General features: G+C 42.6%; 1 protein-coding gene across 1 annotated transcript in view; it reads right to left on the reverse strand.

Moving 5' to 3' along the window:
* COLEC12 (collectin subfamily member 12) overlaps positions 1 to 24,670 on the reverse strand; it is a 192,872-nt gene that overhangs the window by 162,913 nt on the left and 5,289 nt on the right. The window contains exon 2 of the mRNA XM_032859803.1: positions 12,688 to 12,738. Within this exon, the coding sequence (XP_032715694.1) occupies positions 12,688 to 12,738 (51 nt within the window). The remainder of the gene's footprint in view (positions 1 to 12,687; positions 12,739 to 24,670) is intronic.

Below are 24,670 nucleotides of genomic sequence, written 5' to 3' on the forward strand. Positions count from 1 at the left end.
AGAAAATGTTTCAAAAGCTCTAAAGTTACATGAAAGGAACATAGGAACATATAACCAAATGGAAAATCAATAATCATGAGATCACTAATATTTCAAACAAAACTAATAAGAAGAAAGTTTTCCATCTGCCAATTTTTGCCAACTAACTTCTGTGTCAGAGAACTGGGAAAATATAACTAAAGTGAGGGCACAAAAAATATTTATTCTGAATTGAAGTAAAAGAAAAAGTAAAAAATAATATCATGTATTTAAAATCAAATTTAAGGGCAGAACAGAACTTTGGATGACACTACAGCTACTAACCCACTGCATGGCCTAAAGAGTCTTCAAAATCACCTACTCTACCCTCTTCATTTTGCAGAAGAGCTTATATGAGACCCAGAGCATTTACATCATTTTGCAAAATTCACAGTTAGTTAATATGTATGAAAAAAAAAAAAGACTACAATTCTGAAATGGTGAAGACCACATTCTTCTAATTCAGATCTTTTCAAATACGCAGTCATGCATGCACACACACACATACACATAGGTAGGGGGTGTGTGCACATGTAGACAGAGAGGAAGAGGGAGAGGGAGGATGGGAGAGACAGTGCAAAAGAACTACTGGACTCAGTAATTTTCAAAAAAAAAATCTAATTTTCTTTGTCTTTCTCCTCTAATTAGTAGGGAGCATTTGCAGAATACCTTCTAAAGTATTTTGCCAAGTACCTCACTTAAACGAAATAACCCTCAGAATGCCACTGTAACATAGGTAGTATTGTCATCCCTCTTGCATAAAAAAGCAAATGAAGGCTTAGTGGTGTCAATTTATGAGTTTAGGGTCACTCAGGCTCCCCGAAATCCTTACTGGACAGTCTTCACTGTTTATAGGAGGTACCTTTTGGTCTACCAAAATGTGCAAAAGTGCAACCAATAGTGAAGGCTTCCAAACCAAATTATTTAGTTCCACACTTTCGGAATTGCATTTTAAACGAACATTAAAAAGCAGACTGGATCCGCATGGCAGCAGTGTGGAAACAGCTGTGATCGATGGTGTGTACACCATACCCAGACGGAAATTACCTTCCAACCTTCTTTCACGGGCTTCTATCAAATGGATTCTGAACCTTTCCTGTGGGGCAAAGGAAGGGTACTCTGCATATGCCTTCTTCACTTGCACAGACGGACAGGGATGCGCATCAAGGAGAGTTCCTGACCTTCTCTGGAAACCACTGAAGTTTTGCCAACACCGAACTTACAACAACACTGGAGGGATAAAGAAGAGGCGGCTCACATTCCATCTGGCATGTGGTGCCCTCTATTGTGCCTTTTGAAATTCTGCTGGTGGGTGGGGAAACAATTTGTAGGCTTGGCTGATATTTCTCTTTTATGCAAATGTGCCAATGCTGGAAAACTCTGCTTCTCATTAAATTTGAAATTCCCAAAGGCAAAGCCTATGTCTCCCCTCTTTATTGAGCATGATGCTCAGCACGTTATGGATAGTTAATAAATGTCACATCATTTTCATATTGCATTGACTAAGAATGACATTTTCCCATGAACACTGCTTGCTTTAATTTCTCAGCAAATCTCATAAAGTGCATATATTTCGTAAGACAAGAGTACTGTGTAAGGCCCCTCTTCCTTGCCTGAATCTCTTCCCCGAAATCTCATTAACGCTTCAGTCACCTTTTCTCTGGGCCAAGGGACAACCCCCCTCCTCCCCTGAACCCTGTTTCCCAACTGCTTTACTCTTTTTTCACTCTCACTTGCAGGATTTATGCACGGATCTTTGACACCCAGTTCATATCATTTCCATCACAAAATGGCAGCTCTCCAGTCTATCTTTACCTTATGAGTCTTTTGGGGGACCCTTTGAGGAGGTTTATGAAAGAGGCCATAACCAGTATGGAGATTTCTAAAAGCAGTTTTTGTTTTCATGAGGATTATGATACCTCTTATTTTCTGAGAAACTGAAAAAAAATGAATTATAAACGTTGATGATGATTAATAGGAAAAGGACCTTGTTTTATTCATCTTTGTACCGCAATTCACAGCACATGGAGGGCAGTCAGTGAATGTTCCTCAGAATGAGACAGATTCCCACCTCCCCTCAATGGTTTCAAAAACAATTCAACGGTAAGACTTCTATGTAAAATGTGAGGTAGAGCCATCACTACATCTTTATGGTACTCCTCAAATGGTCCCAGTAAAGCACCAAATAGCGATCAGGAGGATATCCTCGTACAAGTACAAAATGAAGGAAAGCCCCAAGGGGAAGAGTACGCTTGTACCTCACTTACACTACTTTGAATGCCTGAGCTCAGGTTCAAGACTCAATCTAAAATGTCCACAATAATTTTATATATGCATTTTCCTGCTTCACAGAACAAGAAGAATGTGACAGAAAGGTTATTTCAAATATCAGAGAACAGAGGCATCTTTAGGCATTTGGAGTAAAACTGGAGTCTAAATTTCTGCCAGAACATTTGCCGACTTCTAGTTCCATGCTCCTGTTTTTCCTGACAAGTCTCTAGTCCTGTATCTTCATCAGAAAGAAACTGATCTGTGTATGGAAATATTTATACCAAAAAAAAAAAAAACCCTATCCTAGGATATGAAAAGAGAAGCTTGTTTCAATCAGGGCCAAATGTCAACTTTCAAAAACTTATAAAAAGGATGAAAATGAAAAACATCGGAAGGAGCACAAAGTGTTTATAGTTATGACTCAGAACAGGACACCAATTTCACAATGTTTCCTGTGGCAAGAGTTGTAGTCACTGAAAATATGAGAGTTGTAGTCTTCGGAGTTCAGCACCTTGTAGCTCCATTTATTACAAAATTATAAATCACTTAAAAGTAAACTTGTAATTATTTTGTGAGTAAACTGATTTTTTTCCTGTGTTATATACAACATGATAATTTTGTAAGTGGAACAGAGTATAAGTAATAATGGAGCAGATTATAATGAAATCACATTGTTAATTAATAACAATCATTGTCTAAATTAACATTATAGATGTAACCATATAGTATATTTATTATGTGATATTAGATATTATAGATATTAAGTTACACATAACAATACTGATCATAGTACTTATACTTCCTCACTATTCATTCTACTCCAAATCATTAGATAAGCCAACCAGAGCCAGCCCATTCCCTTGTCCATAACGGATTTAGGAAAAGACTGTGACTCAACGTTGGCCAATGACTTGTGACAGAGAGCCTACCAAAAGCCTGGCATAGTTTCCTTGCTTCCGAAAAGGCACTGAAACAAAGACTCCTTTACCCACTGGAAATGCTGCAGCCACCTTGTGACCATTCCTGTCACTTTCTACAATACATACTCTTATGTGGTTCTCTTTAGGTGTGAGGCAGTGTTCTGCCTCACTAACTCATTCAGTCATTCAGTTCTCACAACTCCCCTACAGGTAGATACTTGAACTACCCCTATCTTTTTTTTTTGAACTACCCCTATCTTTTGATGAGAGCGAAGAAGCACTGAGAGGTCAACCCCCCCCATCACAATGCTATCTCTCCACTAAGTGACAAAGCTGGAAATAAAACCCAGAGGACATTCTCTCAGCCATGAGGATGCTATGGCACCCCCTCCATGAAAATTGCTCTCAGCCACCCCCCGCTTCACAGTGTGTGTTACTTTCCTTAAAACACATTCTTTGCTGGTGGCCACCAAGTCTTTCGTTATTTTTTAAAAGACCTGCAAGAAAATCGACTTCTTTGATATTCCCTAAACAAAGTTATGGCACCGGTAAGTAGGAGTGAGGGCAGTGAGGTTTTGAGGGAGGGAGGACAGAAGGTGGGATCAGAGAGCACCAGGCCTATCAGGCCTCTTAAAAAGAGAGCTGAGGCAATGGAATGCTGGTTCCTGGTGAAGGGGAGGGGGAGGGGCATGGGCAGGAAGGGAAGGAAAAAGAAGGGAAGGGAAGGGAAGGGAAGGGAAGGGAACGGAAGGGAAGGGAACGGAAGGGAGAGGAGGGGAGGGGAGGGGAGGGAAGCGAAGCCAAGCGAGAGGGCTGGGAGTTGTCTACAGTTAAATGGCCACCACAGTTCAGTGCAGACCTGCTATATTACTTAACAAATTTTAGAATTCATATGCCCTGCAAGGAAGGTTTTCTTGCTATTCCCATTTCATAGCTAAGCAAAGTGAGGCTTAGAGAGTTTGGAGATTTGCTGGTAAGGGGCAAAGCCAGCACGTAAACCAGACTGTCCGAAGCTAAAGACCCGCCAGTATCCTGAAGAGCAGGGGCACTGGCAGGGAATGTGAGGGAGGAAAAGAGCCACCCTAGTTCACAATCGTGCTGAGGGCCGTTACCTTCCCTCAAAACCCATGACTCTCAGACATTATTCCCTTTCCCAGGCCACCAAATGAACAACTCAAGCCTTTCAAGGAAAGTTTCAGAGTTCGTCTGTTTTAAGTTACTAGGAGTTGCTACCAAAAGGAACCACTCTTTCCCACCCTACCCCTAACAACCAAGCACTGAAAACAGCCTAATGCCTTCATGCTGTCTGAACAGAAAAATGGCTGAGTATATCTTTTTTTTCCCCTTAGTTTTTCTAAAAATAAAAACAAACCACATTCAGCTTCAACCCAATTGTAGGAAAAACAAATTATTCTCCCTCCCCACACTCTTACCAGGATTCAGAACAGAATACAAACCAGGAAAGGGTGGGGAGGAATTCTACTTAAAATGGTTGGAAAAGACCAGGCTCAAGCATTCAATCTATACATACTGTGAATTATGAAACAAAAACCCACCTATAAACAGCTGCGGACTGAAGTCACATACACCTATGATCGTTTGTTTTCCCACCAAAATCTTGAGATGCCCTGAGAATGGACGCCTCTGTGTCAGCCGTGGACAGAGTAGAAAGATCAGTGGGAGCTGGAGTCAGCTGAACTCAAATGTTGGCCAGACCACTCCACCGTGGGCTTCAACCCTCCTCACTTGCAAGCTGCAGGTAATTTCCACCTTGAAGAACTTCTGAGAAACTAAATGAACTGAGGGGGAACCTTCCTAGCACGCAGTACATATCCGAGAAACTATTCTTAATGGTTTCTTATGGGAAAATGGTTTTTAAAAAATCAGAATCTCATGGGACTACCGTGTGGAACAATTTTTTTTTTTTTTTTTTAAATACTGCTGAGCAAAAAACACTAGGTGGGGAGGACCTGGCCTAACCAGTGAGTTCTTGATGAGAGCAGAAGTGAGAACCTGGAAAAACACTGCGGGCAAAAGAGGTCATGAATATTATCTCTAATGATAAAAATTAGGAAATCTTCGTAGTTATTTAAAAGGAAGTGACAGCTACCAAATTCCATTTCTCAGTTCTCAGGAACCCTACCTGCCTGACTGGAAGCAGAGGGTAGAGGGGCTACAAATCCCCTCCACGATAATTCTTATTTTCTTTTTAAAGATTTTATTTATTTATTTATTTATTTGAGAGAGAGAGAGAGAGAGCATGTGCACACACAAGCTGGGGGAGCAGCAAGCAGAGGGAGAAGCAGACTCCTGGCAGACTCCCCACTGAGCCGAGAGCCTGATGTGGAGCTCCATCCATCCACCCCAGGACTCTGGGATAAGGACCTGAGCTAACGACAGACGCTTAACTGAGTCACCCAGGTGCCCCCAGCTTCAAGGTGATTCTGACTGAATTTTTGTCTACTTCTCCACAAGCCATTTGACACCAAGTTCTTCTAAAAAAAAAAAAAAATATCAACTTTATTAGGACTTACAAAGCCACATAAATAAAACCCTGCCAGTAAGTGATGCAAATAGCTTGAACATTTCCAAGAAATCCCACAGGGATACTCAGACTCCTGTTTCCTGCCCTAACTTGTCTCTCTGCCCAGGGTCAGTTCTTTGCGTGTTCCTAAACTATTTCCATTCACAGATGCTTGAAAAAGGTGCTTCTGAAAGGCCAGCCCCATGCTGAGCTTATTTAATCACTCGCCCTAGGAAACGATGGAAATTCCTGGCATTCCTATCAGGGAAAGGGAGCTCTGCTGGTGTCAGTCTTGAAAGGTCCTGGTGATAGGGAGTTAGGGGAGGTAGATGACTTCAAAAGCAGGGCCTTCTCCAAACCCAAACATGAAGCTTCTAGAAGAGTCCTGGGAGAGGAGAGACAGGCAGCCTGGTCCCTAAGCCCAAACAATGAGAAGTTGAGGCATCCAAGTGTTCATGTTGGGCAGCTCCTCAGAGACAGTTTGGTATCCTCTCAGTAAACTCTTTCAATCCTCCGCACCAAAAGCAGAAACCCACCATGTACCTCAGACAGAACTGGTCTTCCTGACTGTTTGAGCATATAGATGTCGTGCTTTTTCAGAAGTCTGTGTGGCCTTTCACACTTTTAGACATGAAGCTCCTCTAAAACTCTTGGCAGGAAACAGCTCAGTGATTTAACGGCAGTTGCCAAGGTTTTTTCATCTATGTCTTTAGAGGATGAGTCTGGAGGAGGGTATAGGTAAGAAGTAGGCTAGGGGTCGTTCTAGAGCAGGGCTGGGCTCTGTACAGACTTCAGAGGCTGCTTCCACATGTCCAGCACTGTCCGGATAGTCTTGCTAATTTGAAATTATCATTCAAGGGAAAACGGGAAAAGAAAAGCACAGTGTGTTTGAAACGAAGTCGCAGGTGAACAGAACTATTTAAGGGCACACACTGGTGAACACACTTAGAAAAAGGCATCTGATACCCCTTTTGGAACTGTAACCCCTAAATAATTTTTCAGTAGTTCTCTCAGAATTTTCCCACTTACTTTTTTACAAAAGACTTGAGTTCTCCTTAAAAAAGAGAATGCTTCAACTTTTTGCTACTGTTCCACAGTTGGCAATTTTTCAGATCCTTTTCTCTCGTCGCTATTAATACTCCTGGCCACTGAGCCCCAAGGAAGTGTCACAGTTTTGTCAAATCCAAACAGTGGACAATTCCAGCTGCTCCCCAGTTGGTCACTTGCAACCCTTAAATCTACTCATGATTTTCACAGGTGGAGACATGGATTTTTTGCTCCTCTACCATTCCAGCTTTGGACATCCTATTATTATACCAGATCAGATTCCAAAGATAACTCAAGACAACCCAACACAACCAAGGAAACAAAGTAGGTCTAGGTGCTCTTTTGCCCCAGCACAGAAAGGAGGAAAAGCAGGCTCTAGAGGGAGGGCCCAAAATATCCAGCATGGTGCTTACTATTAGACACCCACACCACCCACCGGGAAGCTGGGGCACAGAACTTCTGTCGCTAGGTCTCCTCGCCTCTCATAGTATTTAGCAATACAGGAAGAGGTATGACAGAACAAGAATTCATGAGGCTGCTGGAAATCAGAAAGTTCCAGGGCTCTACTAAATCCTAGGCTCTATGTTCAAGCAGCGGGACCAGAAGCCCCAAGAAGGAACTTATTAGAATAATGGTCAACACTTACGGGATGTTCCCAGCGTGCAAGGCACTGTGCTAATGAACTCAGCATCCCATTTAATTCCACAACTTCATGGAGCTGGCCTATTATCACCCAAACTTTACAAATGAGGAAGCAGATTTCACAATAATGCACCTGAGGTCACACAGTTGGGGAGTCTGGGAACTCAGATCCAAAGCCATACACCTAGTTCTAGTGCCCACACACCTAACCACTGCCCCCCACTGCCTCCAGGAAAGATAAAAAGCAGCAACCAAACACGAAAGATAACACGTGGCCTGCTGGCCTCATGTAGTTGTTGCGAAAGAAAAATATGTTTGTCCTTTGAAAGATAAATGTGATATACAAATGTTGGCTGGATTTGCTATGATCATTTCTACACATGTTCTGGGACTCACTCCTCTTCCCACACTTCTCCCCTTCTCCTATGGAATTCTGATGCACTTATCCCTTGGAACGGAAATGACATTCTTTGTTTCTTCTACTCTGTATCATCTTAATGAAGAAAAATTTAAGAAAACAAAACTTGAATGCATTCATGTTAATCATATGACTAATCAGAAGGTTTTAGAAGACATTCTTGGATCAACTTACCATAAATTCCAAACTTTATAAATTTATATTTACCCCTTATGAATTAATTCTCCTTCCTTTTCTGCTCACTATAATAAGAAAGATACCAGAGCCATATGTGACACTTGCACAGAAAACAATAACTGAGAAATATGTAGAAAAATATCACTGTACTATATATTATATTCTATCTATATAAGGTACAAATTAATATACAGTGCCTTGTGTTGCAGAAAATGAACTCTGCAAATCGTAACTATAGTTACATCCCAAATTAATTAGCTCTGCATACTGAGACCAAGAAATGCTGGTCCTGAGAGCCTGATTAAAGCTTAAAGATGCTTCCTTCATTAACCTTTCAGAGTTTCCCCTCAGTGAAGCTTCTGTCAGAGAAGCAAAAAAGTGGCAAACCCATCGATTTAAGTCTGTCTTCCCCCGCAGACACATATCTGGAATTCTGGGAAAGGGGCTAACAAGCATGACATATAAACAGACTGAAGAAAAACAATCATTTTTACATTACTATATATTTTATATATATATACACATATAAACAGTATATATTTATATATACTTATATACAGTTTATATATAAACAGTCATTATTATATTATATAATTATTATATATTATAGTAAGTCATTATTATAATTAAAAAATTCATCATTGTGACCGAAATGCAGTAATAATTTCCCAAATAAATAAGGGATGACTGTCCTAAAATAATACCATGCCACACTTGATTCCAGGTAAAGATCACCCATTCAGCTCTTTACTGTAATTTTGTACCAAATTTGCAAAAGCTCAGTATTATTACATAAACAGTCCCAACTTCATGTAACAAATGCTTCTGAATAACAATCTACAACAAACTATGGGTTTTGGAAGGGAGAGGGTGGGGGGGATGGGTGAGCCTGGTGGTGGGTATTAAGGAGGGCCTGAATTGCATGGAGCACTGGATGTGGTGCATAAACAATGAATCTTGGAACACTGAAAAAATTAAAAAACAAAAAAACAAAAAAACAAATACCTTTGGAAACGAGCCACCAAGTAACAATCTGCTAGAACAGTGAGCGGCCCCTTTGCCCTGTGAATAATGAACCCCTGGTTCACCAGTAGTCTAATTTCAGTTATGCAGATCATAAACAAGACATACCTAAAATAAGACAATAACTAAACCCTGTATGTTACCCTAGTCTATTTTGCCAAAAGAAAAGTCGATATAACCACATCGAGAAGTAAGTCCTACCTTTGCAGCTCTTCAGGAGTGAGGTTTCAGACCTGACACGCTTTTTGATATTTGGCAGTGGTTGTAGCAAAATATCTGGAGAGTGACAGAAGTCCCTCATCTCAGAAGTGGGATAACAGCACCTTTGCTTCTAGAGCACTGTACTTTCAAGGCACTGGTCCGCCTGGTATCTCTCTTAGTCTCACCACAGGCCTGTGAGGTAGACTTACATCCCGTCAGGGGTCACTCTGCCCAAGGCAGAGATGCAGCATCTGAGGCCTACAGTGTGTAAGTGACTGGTTTCAAGTCATGAGAGTAAGTAGGGGCTGGTCCTACAGTGCTGTGGGGTCTCCGGATTCCTCTCACCTACACCACCTTACTTACATCGACTCTCTCTTCCTATAATGGTTAAAGTTTAACTATATCTGGAGGAATGATTTCCTGGGTTCTGCAGCATTCAGTGACCAGCTTTGACTACTTCTTAAGACTGAAAACTCATTTACCTTCAATAAAATCAGAACCAGAGTCCTGGGGCTTGCAAAAATGATGAGGCTCCATGGTGGGGCCGCAGTCCATTTTAGGGTTCCAGAACTGCAGGGACCCTTATAGGATATGGGAGTTGAGAAATCACCTCAGCCCCATTGTGGGACCCTTCCCCAAGACTACACTTGCCTGAGGGGTAGAAAACCCAGCGTCCAGCTGAGCAAGGACTGAATCTATATGGGCCTCACCTTACTTACCTATAAAATGAAAGGCTGCTTTAAATAATCTCAAAGGCTCTTCCATCTCCAAAATTCTACTCTACCCCTAGGCTGAATATCCATCACTTTGAATAAACACTCACCCCAAGAACTCTCAATGCTGGGACACCTCTCTCATAACCTTTTCCAAGATGTCCCACATTAATTTCACCCTCATCATCCACTCGCACCACCTGCTCTCACTCTCGCCCTGCCTCTCTGCTCACAGGTCTCCAGGACTGGTAAGTTATTATCATGTGTCTTATAAGTCATTGGTTTATGATTTCCACACATAATTAAATAAATTAATAATTAAATCTTTCAGCAACTATTATTTGTGTGTATTTTTTCACCAAATCCCCACCCAAGTAGCTAGTCACATGGTCATGAAATTTTAAATAAAATCACTCTCAAGGTCACTCTTTTTTTCTTGTTTAAAGATTTTATTCATTCATTTGAGAGACAAACAAAGACAGTGTACAAGCATGGGGAGGGGTAGAGGAAGAGGGAGAGGCAGACTCCCCAGAAGGTTGGGAGCCCAACATGGGGCTTGATCACAGGACCTAGAGATCATGACCTGAGCTGAAGGCAGATGCCCAACCGCCTGAGCCACCCAGCCATCCGGTCACTCTTTTTTTTTTAAAGATTTTATTTATTTATTTGACAGACAGAGATCACAAGTAGGCAGAGAGGCAGGCAGATAGAGAGGAGGAAGCAGGCTCTCTGCTGAGCAGAGGCCCGACGTAGGGCTCAATCCCAGGACCCTGGGATCACGACCCAAGACGAAGGCAGAGGCTTTAACCCACTGAGCCACCCAGGCGCCCCCTGGTCACTCTTCTTAAAGAAACTTTCTCTCATGGTTCTTCATATTTCTACTAATGTCCAAATAAATACCAGCAATCTACTGATTTCCAAAATAGGCATGTCAATATTGATTTTGCCTTCTTTGACAAGTTTGATTTTCCTCTTTATTTCCATCTTTTTTTTTTTAAGATTTATTTATTTGATAGAGAGAGAGCATGAGAGCACAAAGCAGGGAGAGCAGCGGGCAGAGGGAGAAGCAGGCTCTCCGCTGAGCAAGGAGCCTCATGCAGGACTTGATCCCAGGATCCTGGGATCATGACCTAAGCCCAAGGTAGAGGTTTAACGGACTGGGCCACCCAGGCGCCCCTATCTCTACCTTTTCATTTTGGTCTGTTCTGTCTTCCTTTCCTTTTTTAATTCCCAGGTTCACCTTGGCTCCTGCTATCACGTTCAGTGAGCCCGCCCTAGCAGGACAACACAGGGCACCAGTGCGGAAAGAGGTAACGTGCAGCTATAGGACAGGGGCGAGAAAGTGCTCAGCATCTCTGCCAGCACGTGAACGGAGGAGCTGTCGGCTTGATGCCACTGCATTCCCACTGTAAAGCCCTACGTCTGCACAGAAAGAGACGCGGAAGTGTATATCCAGAAGGAAGAATGCTAAAGCAATGAGGGAGCCAAGCAGCTGGGGACTATTAACTTAAATCAAAGTCCAGCCAGGAGTTGGTTTTTTTGTTTTGTTTTAAACAACAGGAAGTAGATTCATTCTCTTTTACATTCTGTCTCTCTCTCTCTCACACACACACACACACACACACACACGCTCATTCTTTTCTCCTCCATCCTTCTTCTTTCCCTCTTGCCAAGGCACAGGAACAAGGCGGATGGAACAAGCCCAGTTCCTTCGAGCTGTCTCTGGAAACTGCCGTGTTCACTGGCAGCCCAAACCCAGAGTGCAGAGCACAAGACGCGTGGTCGGAGAGAGACTCGCACGGTGTGCAGCAGCCCCAGAGACTGAGGACTATGTTCCAGTTCCCTCCGGCCTCCGTAATAGATTTCCACAAACGTGGTGGCCTAAAACAACACAAATCTCTCCTCTCACAGTTTGAGGGGCCAGAAGTCTAAAATTGACTCCAGTCAGCTGAAATCAAGATGTTGGCAGGGCTGTGCTCCCTCCCGAGGCTCTGACCAGAAAATCCATTTCCTTGCCTTTTTCAGCTTCTAGGGACCACCCGTACTCCTTGGCCCGTGGCCCCTTCCCCACGGTCGGAGCGCATCACTCCAGTCTGCTCCCACCTGCCCTCCACCTTCTCCTCTCAGTCATTTAACATCCCTCTCCCTCCCTCTTATGAGTACACTCCCATGGAGCTTAGAGCCCAACCAGATAGCCCAAAACAATCTCTCCATCTCAAGGTCTTCAATTTAATCCCATCAGCAAAGCACCTTTTGCCATCGAAAGTAACATGCAAGTTCCAGAGATCCAGACATACATCTCTCTGGGGGCTACTTCCCAGGCTACCACAGGGCACCTCTGTCTGCCTGGTTTCCTGGAGAAAGTCTTCACCTCACTTATCCGCTAAGTTATGGATATGAGATGAGAAAAGAGGGCAAAAATGTTTTCCAAATATCAAAACAGAGAAATGTTGTGTATTTTTGCTCCTTTCCTGTCACAGAGTTACCTTGCCCATTGTTCCGCATATTAAACCATCCGGTTTGTAGTCAGAGAACCCCACGAGCATCCCTTTGCTTTCCATGCCTGGGCACAGCTCCTGTTCCATTACCATCAGGGTTACAAGAAATCATCCTCTGTTACACAGAAACTGCATTTCCAACCAAAACTGGACCTCAGAACTACACATATCCACATGCCTGTTACCACATCCCATATCAGACATGGAGAAGGAAAAGAGCTTTGCTAGAACTCACCAAACCTCTTGTAACCGAAGGACTGCACCTCCTCCTCTTCTGCAAAGTCGTCTGTGGGAGAAGAAAAGACACAGGGTTAACCCTGGGAAGGCCCAGAAGCATGCGGTGGGTGAGGGATCCCACGGCTGTGATCTCCATCCTCTCTACCTTCCCCTTGCCTCACACTTGTCCTTCTACTCCTGGAGGATGCCACGCTTTCTGAGAAAGACCACAGGGTCCCTGGCGCTGGCTGTTCCCTCTGGCTGGAATGCTCTTCCTCCTGTTTTGAGGAGACTCCTTCTAATTCAGGTCTCGGCTGAAGTGTGACATCTCTGGGATGCCTTTCTGGACCACAACCTGGCCATCCCTGTCATACCACCCTATTTTAATATTATTCTCTGATACCATCCTTGAGTGTGTATGTTTTGTGTGTGTGTGTGTGTGTGTGTGTGTGTGTGTGGTATTATCATGCATTCTGTTAGCACACACCTTTTTTTTTTGTTGTTGTTTCATGAACAAATCCCCCATGCCTGCCACAAAGCAGGGGCAAAATAAACTTTGTTGAACGATGACTGGATAACCAGCTGTCCATAGGGTTACATTATCATCACAGAACTGAGTGAGCCTAAAGCCCTCCCTCTCAGATGCCAGGCTCCGGGGTCACGTCTAAATGTGGCATCTCAGGAGCCCAGCATGGCTTCTGCAGTGACAACGAATCTTTCCCCACTTCCTTGCCATTGGATGACTGGGACCTACAGATGGTTTCCCAGTAAATACATTTCAAAACACAACCTTGTTCTGGGAATTCCTAAATGAAGGCCCCTCTGGAAACAAAAGAAATAGGTCAGCAAAGCTTTCTACCAAAAGGTCGGAATCCACCACCCCCTCCACCCCCCACCAAGACAAAGGCAATGTGATTCCTTATCACAATGATAAGGAACCCATTTTACAGTTCTGCCAAGGGTGGGTCTGGTGATTTCTCGGGCAACTTCTGATGACAGGTAAAGGTGTCAAGGCAAGGACTTTCCAGGGAGCCCAAATCAACTTCTCTTGTGCCGGTCACCATGACACGCCAGCACTCAGCACTCCCCCTGCAAGCGGTTCAGTTCAAAAGCACTTATTTGGACCAGAGACCACCAAGCAGAGGGGCTTCAGAAATGAGTGAAACCCGGTCCCTTCCCTCAAGAAGCTGACAGGCTTTCAAGGGGGGAAAATAAAGCCTCTGTGATCCTCTTTTTCAGACCCCAAATGGGATGCAGGACGTGGATCTATCTGAACCTTCAAATGTCAAGGGAAAACCCAAGACGTAGGACATCGACAACACAGTGCGGTGGGCCTTGGGGCACTACTGTGTAATAAGGTGCTCTGAAAACACAAGTGAGAGAGCAACTGCTTCCGGCAGAGAAAGGAGAAGTGTGATAGCTCTGTATTTTATCATCGTTTCCTTACTCGGAGAACAGGGAAAAGATCTTGCTGGGAATCTAAAAGGCCAGGTCTTCATAATTAAAGCAGTCTCCTTATGTCAAAGATTAATGCTTTAGTTCTTTCTGCATGTTAGAACATGCTTACCACCCAGAGAACAGCACCTTCCTCAGTCACTCGGTGACTGGTTATTTCTACAAATACACATTAAGCTCCTCTGGGCCAGCTTTAGTAAGTAATCCTATCATATTAACGACTGAGTAGCGTAGTCTAGTCTCAATTAATGAGAAACCCTTATCTGCGGCTTCTGCTTAGAAATCCATGCATTTATTATTCACTCATTCAATAAATACATGCTTGGATCCTAGTGGAGTGGATGAGACAGGAGCACAGGGAATGGTACCACCCAGACGTCAGCCTCCCCTGCCAGCTCCAGCCCCTCCTCCATCCTGTCTCATCTGCAGAAGGATCTACTCACACACAGATGTTGGGAACCAAGGAGGCATCACTGAGGATGTCACAGTGGAAACAAAAGAGTGATTTATGCGTACCCTTCATAGCAAAGAGCTTAAAATTTCCCATTAGACATTTCTGTTCTCCCCCCGCCAAAGCTTCTTTTCAGCAGGCCTACCATTAGTTTGTTTGTTTGTTTTCTTTTTCCTCTCTGATCTTTTTCCCATGCAGCATTTAGTCTGACTGACTCCTGTCTCCTTCCTGAAATTTCCCTGGGAACTTCAAATGTCTCATATTTTTGTTATTAAAGTAATTCAGCTCCGTCTCCAAATTAACATACTCAAACCCATTCAGGGGTTCAAGAAAACAAAGGCCTTCCAGGTGACCCCTAATAAGACTCGAGGATCTCCTGGTTCTTGTCTTAAGCCTCATCCCAAAAGGGATCAGGAATTCTTACAGCAGCTACTAAAAGAATACAAAGTTTTGTCTCATCCAGCTCTACAACTAGAAAATCATGAGCTCTGAGGGGTATACGTCAAGTACCACAGATCACATCTCACTTGGATGATCAGGGAAGTTCTCACAGAGAAGCATCTTAAGTGAGTCTTCTTAATGTTTTTCCTTTGGAGGGAAAGAGAATTTGGGAAACATGGCATACTAAACCCCTTTCTTGGCAATTCATCATGGTTTTTGAACTATTAGAGATCTGAGAAGTGCTAATAGAAAGAGAAAAAAATTTGTTTAATTTTGTTTCACTCCATGTTTTCAACAGCTGACCTTAGAATCCTTTTCTCATATCCTTAAAGCCTGGGTGAAGTTGGTCAGGTAATACTTACCCACAGTTCATTACGGACCCCAGGCCCACGGCCATGTTTTCCCAGCTATGCAGCCAACAAACAAACCATTCATGCTAGTGACGGAGCCAGAGAAAGCGAAAGAGGCCAGAGCCGATGGCTCTGTGGCTGTGTGGGCAACCCACGTCAGGCTACACAAGCCCCAGGAGAGAAGATGAGAAGTCAAGTGTTCCTAACTACGGAACATTTTAGAAGGCGGAAGACTACAATGGGCCCACAGTGGCAGACAGATGGTTTGAGGAGGACAAATAAGGCTGACATGCTATGCAGTGTTTTATTCTGTTCTCAAAACTTTCCTCACACCCTATAGGCCCAAGCAAAGTGCATCCCAGACTGTCTTTACAGGACTGAGGGCCTGTGGATGTGATAATCTCAGTGAGTTAAGTGAAGATGTTCAGTCGGTTTGAGGACTAAGTATGTGATGCCCTACAGTTAGAATTTACCTCTCCTTCCCATACACTCCCTTTGCATCCATCTGACAGCACTTTCCTTCATCTGCCTCATATTCCAGTTCCTGGTTTTCATGCCACCAGACAGAAAACAGGAAACTTGCCATGTTGTACCCTCAGCAGCTAGTACATTTGTAGCATGTTACAGATACTCAGTAGTGGTTGAAAATTAAGTAGATTGGAGTTATACATGTGTCTCTCTCTACTACCAGCTGATGAATTCCTGAAGGAAAGAGCTTAAATCTTTTTAAATCTTTTTCTTTTTGAATATCCACCATGTTTGTGGAAAATAAGAGGACTAAGAATTAGTTAATACCTCCTATATATCAGGTACTTCCCCTTCACGATGCTTCTGTTTTACAGATGAGAAAACTGAGCCTTGAGGCAGGTATGTAACTTGACCCCAGGTCTCACAGCTTATGAGTAGACAGACCAAGACTAAGATCCAGATCTGGGGAGCCCTTGAGTTCCACACCGTGATAGTCACTGACCTCACAGACTCAAGAAACCGACCCCTGTGCTAGCAGCAGCAAAGCTAAGATGCAATGCTTTCCACCACAGAATCCTGAAAAGGCTAAGGAATCTGGGGCACAGGTCACTCTTGAAGGAGAATCAAGGTAAGGCTAAAATAGGAGGATGGGATGAACATATATGAAAGAAGCAGCTGACTATAACCAGAAAGATAACAGATGTTGGCAAGGATGTGCAGAAATCAGAAGCCTCCTACGCTATGGTGACAATGTGAAATGGTGTGGTCACTTTGGAACACGGTCCGACTGTTCTTCAAAAGGTGAAGCAAAGAGACACCATAAGATGCGGCCATTCTGCTCTAGGCATACACCCAAGAGACATGACAACCCAAGAGACACGACAATGTCAACACAAAACCTTGCACACAAACGTCCGTAGCGGTTATTAGTCGTAACAGAGAAAAGTGGAAACAACCTGAATGTCCACAAAATGATGAAGGGATAAATTAGCATAGAGACATAGAATGGAGTATGACTGAGCTATAAAAAGGAAGGAAACACTGACACACACCACAACGTGGATGGCCTTGAGAACATCATGCAAAGTGGAAGAAGCCAGTCTTGACAGACTGCATAGTGTACAACTCCATTTCTATGAAATGAAATGTCTACATGAGACAAATTCACAGAGCTGGAAAGCAGCTCAAAGGCTACCCAGGGCTGGAGGTTTTAGGGTGAAAATGGGGAGCAAATGCTAACGGGTATGGGATTTCTTTTGGGGGTGACAGAAATATTCTAAAATGTATTGTAATGATGGTTTCAAAGCCTGTGAATATACCAAACTAAAACAAAGCCAAACAACCCCACTGACTTATACATTTTAAATAGTTTGTGTGATATGCAGCGGGGGGGGTGGGGAAGCAGCTGGACTTCCCAAGTCCCCCTGCCAAGCTAGGTAACTGGCCCTCCCTGACTACAGCAGAAGGTCTAAGGTTTATTATTCAGAGAAGTTAAAAACAAAAGGTCTCTTGTCTAGAGGACACCAGGAACAGCTGAGATGAGGGGACTGTTGTGGAATCGGGGGAAAGGTGAAAGTTTACACACTGAATGTCCAAACACACGGTCCTCCTCTCCCACTCAGTCAGCCAGTGTGTAGCCTTCAGGCCAAAGACGAGAAGGCTCTTCCTGGGAAATCTGACCAGTTAAGAGGAAAACAAATGAATGTTTCTGATTCTGGGAGGTCCCCGGTGGAACAGCCCAGCCAGTTCAGCTTAGAGTGACAGTCACAGTTCACAAGTCCCACCAAAACAGAGAGGTTCTAATTAACCCTTATAATAACCTGCTCCCACAGATGAGAAGACACCACACATCTGACACAGCCTCTAACATGAAAAGACAAAGATGAAACTAAAGAAATCAGATAAAGAAATCTGGAGGAAATACAGGTGACATGATAAAATTTTCAAAAATATTCTACCATTAATATCCTTGGAGAGGTGAGAGAAGATAATGTATCCATAACAGGATGCTATAACAAAGAAAGAACCACAGAGAAAAAGAAAAAGCTCTGGGAAATTAAAAGTATGATCACAAAAATAAAAACCTAATAGAAGAGCTGGGAAATAGGGCTGACATATTCTGAGAGTAGGAAGAAAAAAGCAAGTAAATGGGAAAGAGCAAAGACGGGGTGCCTGGGTGGCTCAGTGGGTTAAAGCCTCTGCCTTCGGCTCAGGTCATGATCCCAGGGTCATGCTTCCTCCTCTCTCTCTGCCTGCTTCTCTGCCTACTTGTGATCTCCGTCTGTCAAATGAATAAATAAAATCTTAAAAAAAAAAAAGAGCAAAGACCAAAAAAATTTTTTTAGAGAATCCATTCAGTGGGTCCAATATTCAAATAACAGGTGTTTTGGGTAAAAGAACATTTCTTTGATGGTAGAGAACCATCAGAGGAAGAACTTAACAGCAATTTTCAGTACTGAAGGATAGGAGTCTTTGGAGAGAAAGGGCCTATTACTTCCCAGCACAAAGGAAAGAGATCTGTTCCAAAGCACATCACTACAACATTTCAGAACAGAGGACAAAAAGAAAATCCTAAAAGCTTCCAGACAGGGGAAAAGGGGGGAAAGAAAAAAAAAGGTTACTCAAAGGAAAAAAAAAAGAAAAAAGAAGAAAAGTGACCTCACTTCTCAACAACAAAACTAAAAGAAAATAGATCAATGCCCTCAAAATTCTAAGGCTAAATTATTTCCTACACAGAAATCTCTCAAATGAATAAACAGGTAATATAAAGATCTCTTCAAACCCACAGAGCCCTCTAAAATGTACCTCTCATGCATCCTTTCCTCAAGACATTATTAGAGAATGCATTCCACTAAAATAAGGAACAAACCCAGAAAGACGTGTATGTATGTGGGTATGTGTGTCCCTGTATACATGCACACTATACACCCTAACCTAACCCTAACCCTGAGGAAGTCAGAAGGCTCCAAGGAAGATTTCTTCAAAAACATGGAAATGAGAGAACATCTACTACAGGTGAACACCTGCGTAGAGATCCGGGAAACTGGAAGAAATTCGGTATGGACGATGACGTGTATATACCTAGGAAGCTAAGCAAACAAAATAACAAGAGGATTATCAACTCTAGAAGATGAGAAGTTATGCAAGAAAGAAATAGGAGTCAGCTGTGAACACTAAATATTGCTTTAATCAAGACTGTGATGTGACTATATTGGGATGATGGAGGGCGACAGAAGGCGTCCATGAGGGTGTTGGGTGGAGATGAAGGGTGAAAGAACTAAATCCTTATCAGATATAAAGGGAAGTCAATATATAATGCCTAAACTCAAAATAGTGGTAGTAATAAGGAGGAGGAGGAGAAAGAGGAGGAGGAAAGGTCCCATAAGCATGGAACTTAAAGAAAAGGCTCTGTGGCAGAAGGTCTGCATAAAGGACTACCAGCAATTCTTTTCATCCCTCCACGTACAAGTCCATTTCCATTCTCTTGAATCTGGGAGGGCCCTACAACTTGCTTTGGCTGATGGAATTTGCCAGAAGTGGCAGTGGGTGACCTCAGGAACCGGGCCTGAGATGCCCTTCAGCTTCTGTTTTCACCCTCCTGGAAGGCAGCTACTGTGGGCAAAGTCCGACTACCATGCTAGACTGGGGGCCCCCCCAGAAGAGAAGATCTCTGGAGGACGAGAGACAATGACGGAAAGGAAGCCATTCCAGCCACCCCGCTGATGCCCAGCCATGGGGGTGAGGCCGGCCAGCCTGGCCAACCCCTCAGGAAGCAGAGGCCAGCCCGAATTGTAGAATCTTGAACAAATAAACAACAGTTGTTTTAAGCTGCAGGGTTTGGGGAAGGTTTGTTAGGCATTAGTAGATAACCGCAAAAAAAGTAAATGCCAAAAGAAAATGTTAAATATGTTCTGAAGAGGCTGCCTCTAGGGACTGGAAAATGATGAAATGAAGGTGGGCCGGGCTGGCAATTGCCGTTTTTCATAACAAATCTCATTCATAATAAATATTAGTCAACTCCTCGAACTATGTACATGTCTGACTTTGATTAAAAAAAAAAAAAGCAAACAAAAAACAAGGGAACGTGGGTGGAAGATAAAAGGCAGGTAGACAACAATGAAAGTGCTCAGGTCCTACGGATGCCGATGACCAGAGAAGGTGCAGAGGACCCAGGTCCACCCCGCTGCAAAGAGCCAGCGTGAGGAGTTCAACCTGCGGCAATAGAACACAAAGTCTGGACTTGCAGCCATCAATCCCTGGCACACCGCAGGTCCTGACAAATGCCAGACTGAACAGAATGAGTTCAGACTTTTTTAGAAGCCAGGCTGAAGGACTGTGGACAGAGGCCAGGCCGAGTTCAGAGTTCTTTTCCAAGGTGGGTTGGGTGATGCTGTCCAGATTACGCAGCCATCAGTGACTCTGTGCTCTTTCTACCTCAGTGCAGTCCCAGCTCTTAGAAACCCATCACTGTTAGAACAAAACAGCACAGTCCCATCGAGGGGTAAAATGTTTAACTGCTTCCAAACCAACTGGTGAACGTGATCTGCTGGCAGCATTCCTGCCAGCTCTTCCCATGTGTTCCTACCACCAATACCTACTGTAGCAGGGCTGGGATGAGGAGAGGAGAAAGTGCCCTTGTACTCCTGGTGCCAAATGCCCCTGAGTCTACAGTCACCCTTCATTGGCCAGTGCTACATGGGAGAAGCTTTCACGGAATTAGTGGTCTGGGGAACTGTGGCCTCCACAGAGTGTCACCTAGGTTGCTAAGTATTTTGGACATCCCCTGGGACACTGCTGTAGTGTTCAGGAGGACTTTTCTCCTAAAGCTAGACTGATATACTGGTAAAGCTTGGGCTTTGGAATTGTAAGACTTGAGTTGGAACTCTGGCTCAACTCGTGATCCCAGCTGAAATCAAGAGTCAGATGCCCAACTTACTGAGCCACCCAGGTGCCCCAGTGATTGAGTTTCAAAGGACATGAAGTTCTGGTCTGAAGTGAGCATCTGGGGAGGTAAACAGCAGGGAATTTTGGTTAACAAGGGTAATATGTGGGGTGGGTCCAATATGGTCTATAGCCAACCGGCACTGAAGTATCCAGTTGATACTGGAAAAAAAAAAATTTTTTTTGTCTTAATGAATTTGAGCTACAAAAACTGAAGACATACACTCTTTAACCTTGATTTAACCCTAAGAACCAAACTGGTACTACCTGCCATGGCTTCAAAGCTTTCTAAATATAAAACCTTACGGGGCCCCTTGTATAGTTTGCTTTAACCTACTAGCATTTTTGGGCCACGCTTGTTAAGTATTCTGCAAGGGAATGAGCTCAGCGCAGTGTAGTAAAATACAGAGGTTCAGGATAATTTTGATGGGGTAATTAAATCTGCTTTCCAGGCTTCTCCCCTACCCCACCCTAAATGGATAAAAGGAATTTGTAGCCATTAAATACTTTTAGATTATTCCAAATATTACAGAAGATTTATTTCAATTACCCAGCTGCTTTTCAAATGTTATGTTTTTCAACAATGGGATCACTTTTTGGTTCAGTGGTATAAGTGTTTTTTGTTGTTGTTTGCTTTTTGTTTTTAGTCAGTATTATAGACACAAACTGACCCCAATTTCTGGCACAACTTATAATTCTGATGCTTGTAAAAACAGCAGATACTTGCTTGTAGGGTAAAGAGAGCTACAATACCATTTTCCTTCCTTTACAGTCCAACAAAATTGAAGTGGTTGTGTGTATTTTGTTACTTTTACCACTAAATTGGTAGTGGGGGCTAAACCAGATTTCCCCCAGGAGCCAACTTCCAACAACTTAAAAAGTAAGAAACAAATATGATACTCAAAACCTTGATCCCCACATCTACCCCTCATGGGTAACTACAGGGAAAAGGACATGCTTCCCTTTCTTTTAGGGAAAGGGACATCCAGTCACATTGGTAGGGTGAATAATAAGAAAGTCTGGAGGAAGACGATTCATTGCCTCAAATTTTGTAAGGGCTCTGGAAGCCCTCAAATACATGGATCATTTGTCAAGGAAAACTAATGCTGTCCATTTCTCTGGAGGCATGCAAAAATAACTGGTCTTTGCTAACTCCCCCAGTAAATACATAAATAAATACAGACAGACAGACAAACATAAAGGATACATCTGTTTTGTTTGAAATCCCATAACTTTAGGTTATCCGAACAGTTATGCCAAAGTAATATATTGTAATTAATTACAAATGATAGACCAACATTAAGCTTAGGAGACAAAGTCTGAGAAAACTTCAATTTTCTCTAATCTCCCATACTGAGATGTCATACTGCAAGGTTGTGGGGTGCCCCAATGCACCATTTGCCTCTTCGATTACAATTAGAATAATGCAATCTGAAATATGAACTCTAATTCAAGATAATGAATCAGGTCGCATCATCCCTCCAAAGGGAAATATCCCTGGCTACAGGCAGGTTGCCCTCTCCTCCCAGGTCCTCTAGCAACATTTATCAGAACCTCAACTAGGGCACTTTTCACATCTTACCTGAGATTACAGTTGTTTACGCATAAGCCTTACACTGCCCACCAGACTGCAAGCTCCTTGAGGACAGGCTCTATATGTACTAAATATTTGAATATGTCTCAGTAATATGCTAAACAAATATTTGTATATATTTAATATAAAGAGTATTTGAATACATTTAAATATATTAAAGAATAACTGAAAGCCAGTTAGGATTTGGTGGACCTAAGAAGTAAAAAATATACAAATATGACAACTTAATGGGAAATCAACACCAGCAGTGAAATAAACATGATCTCGTACAGTTTAAAAAAAAATACACATACATACCTGTCTTAATAGTTCCTTTTTTTATACATATATATGAAATATAAATATATTTAAAGATTTTATTTATTTGACAGAGAGAGACACAGTAAGAGATGGAACACAAGTAAGGGGAGTGGGAGAGGGAGAAGAAGGCTTCCCGCTGAGCAGGGAGACCAATGTGGGGCTCAATCCCAGGACCCTGGGATCCTGACCTGAGCCGAAGGCAGTCTCTTAATGACTGAGTCACCCAGGTGCCCCTGTCTTAATAGTTCCTTAGAGACAAATTTGTTTTATGTTTGATTCTTTTATGTCATATTGGTACTGGATAAAACTGGACACTGCATTTGAGATACAAATTTTTAAAATATTATGTCATTATCAGCAGGCACCTGAACAAAGGTGCTCCAGGAAAATTAGTGCTCGTGAGCAAATCAAATGTATTTACAAATATTAAATCAATTTTCTACGACTATCGTAAATGAGAAAAATCATATGATTTCACTAGAATTGCAAATTCACTATAAATATGGTCCCTGCATTTTCAGTAGGGCTGGTGTGTGTGTGTGTGTGTGTGTGTGTGTGTGTGTGTGTGTGTGGCTTTTTTTTTTTTATATACTACATTACAATGATGACAAGAACACAAGAGAGTCGCTGGAGGTGGACGAACATGAACACTGTTCCTATAGAGAGCACAGCTCCCTCCTATCCCTGAGGTCAGTTTTAACACACTCATATTTGAAAATTACTTTCCTTTCAAAACTGAGCTCTGTTCTTCATGGTATAAACTGTATCACTTGATTAACTTAAATGGTTCATAACTGGCAATTATATTACTGCCTAGAGGAAGCAGCAGGATACAATTACACAGTATTACAAAAACTAAAATGTCCTGAATTTTCCTTACCTATTGGACACCATTCTAAAGAACTGATCTATCCTAACCTAATGAATCCTCCAAAAAACAAACAAACAAAAATGGCATTGGGCAGATGCTGTTACTGTTCCCCCTTTGACAGATAAGGAAACCAGGCCCCTCAGGGGAGGTTAGGTAATTTGCATATGGCCACCAGGCTCTCTGGTTTCATAGTCCAGACTCCTTGTCACCACATTAGAATTCTCAGGTTCAACTCCTGGGATCACTATGTATGATGACATTCTATGAAATGTTGTATTTTAAAGTATGTATTTTGCATTATAAGACAGGACTATTTTGCCTGTGAATGATAAGTTGTTATATAAGTATCTGAGTTTCCTAACATTTCTAGGTCTTAAGGAAGTGACTAAGGCTCGAAGAAGTGTAACTCCTTCCACGAAAGCCAAGGACAAGTTAGGCAGAATGTCAAATGTCCAATCTCTCATGCTAGTGACTACGACCTCATGTGATACAGATTTGTAATCCCAAACCATTCAGGAAGCATAAAGGAGTCATATTTAATAAATCCCAGTCCAATAAATGTACTTAATTTTAAAAATTCCTCCCATGTGGAAAAACACATTTCCTTTATATTCTAATGAGTACACATGATAAATTCAGGGATTAGTTCTTTGGCAGCTTAAATTTGGGACTACTAATTTCTGTTTACATTGGCTCTCACTGCCATATAATTACCAAGGTCCCCTACGTAAGCAATCGGCAAGACCTTTTCAAGGTCCTCTATTGGTTTGGGCTCTTCAAATAACACCGGCTGACACAGAAATCAAATCACTGCTTGACTGAAGGTTACCTCCCTCAAGCTCTGGTGGTGTGGTCAGAAACTGTGTTGTCAGCAGTAAAGAATGCAACACTTGCTACGAAGAATGTCTATCCTCCCCTAGCCCTTGCTCAAAATGTTTATTACTGTCTCCACTCCTACTGTTTTATTTTTATTGGTTTTTTTAACTGATCACCTACTGGTGGTTACAGTCTGTTCTTGAAAATGGCCCTTCAGACGATGTTCCATTTTCTCCTGGAAACCTGTCAGCAGGACTGGGGTGTAGAGGCTGTTTTCAGAGCTGCTGGCTTCGGTGGGCCGTTCACATTCAGTCA

Source organism: Lontra canadensis, unplaced genomic scaffold (assembly GCF_010015895.1).
Source record: "Lontra canadensis isolate GAN:19392208 unplaced genomic scaffold, GSC_riverotter_1.0 scaffold17, whole genome shotgun sequence".
Classification (NCBI taxonomy): Eukaryota; Metazoa; Chordata; class Mammalia; order Carnivora; family Mustelidae; genus Lontra; species Lontra canadensis.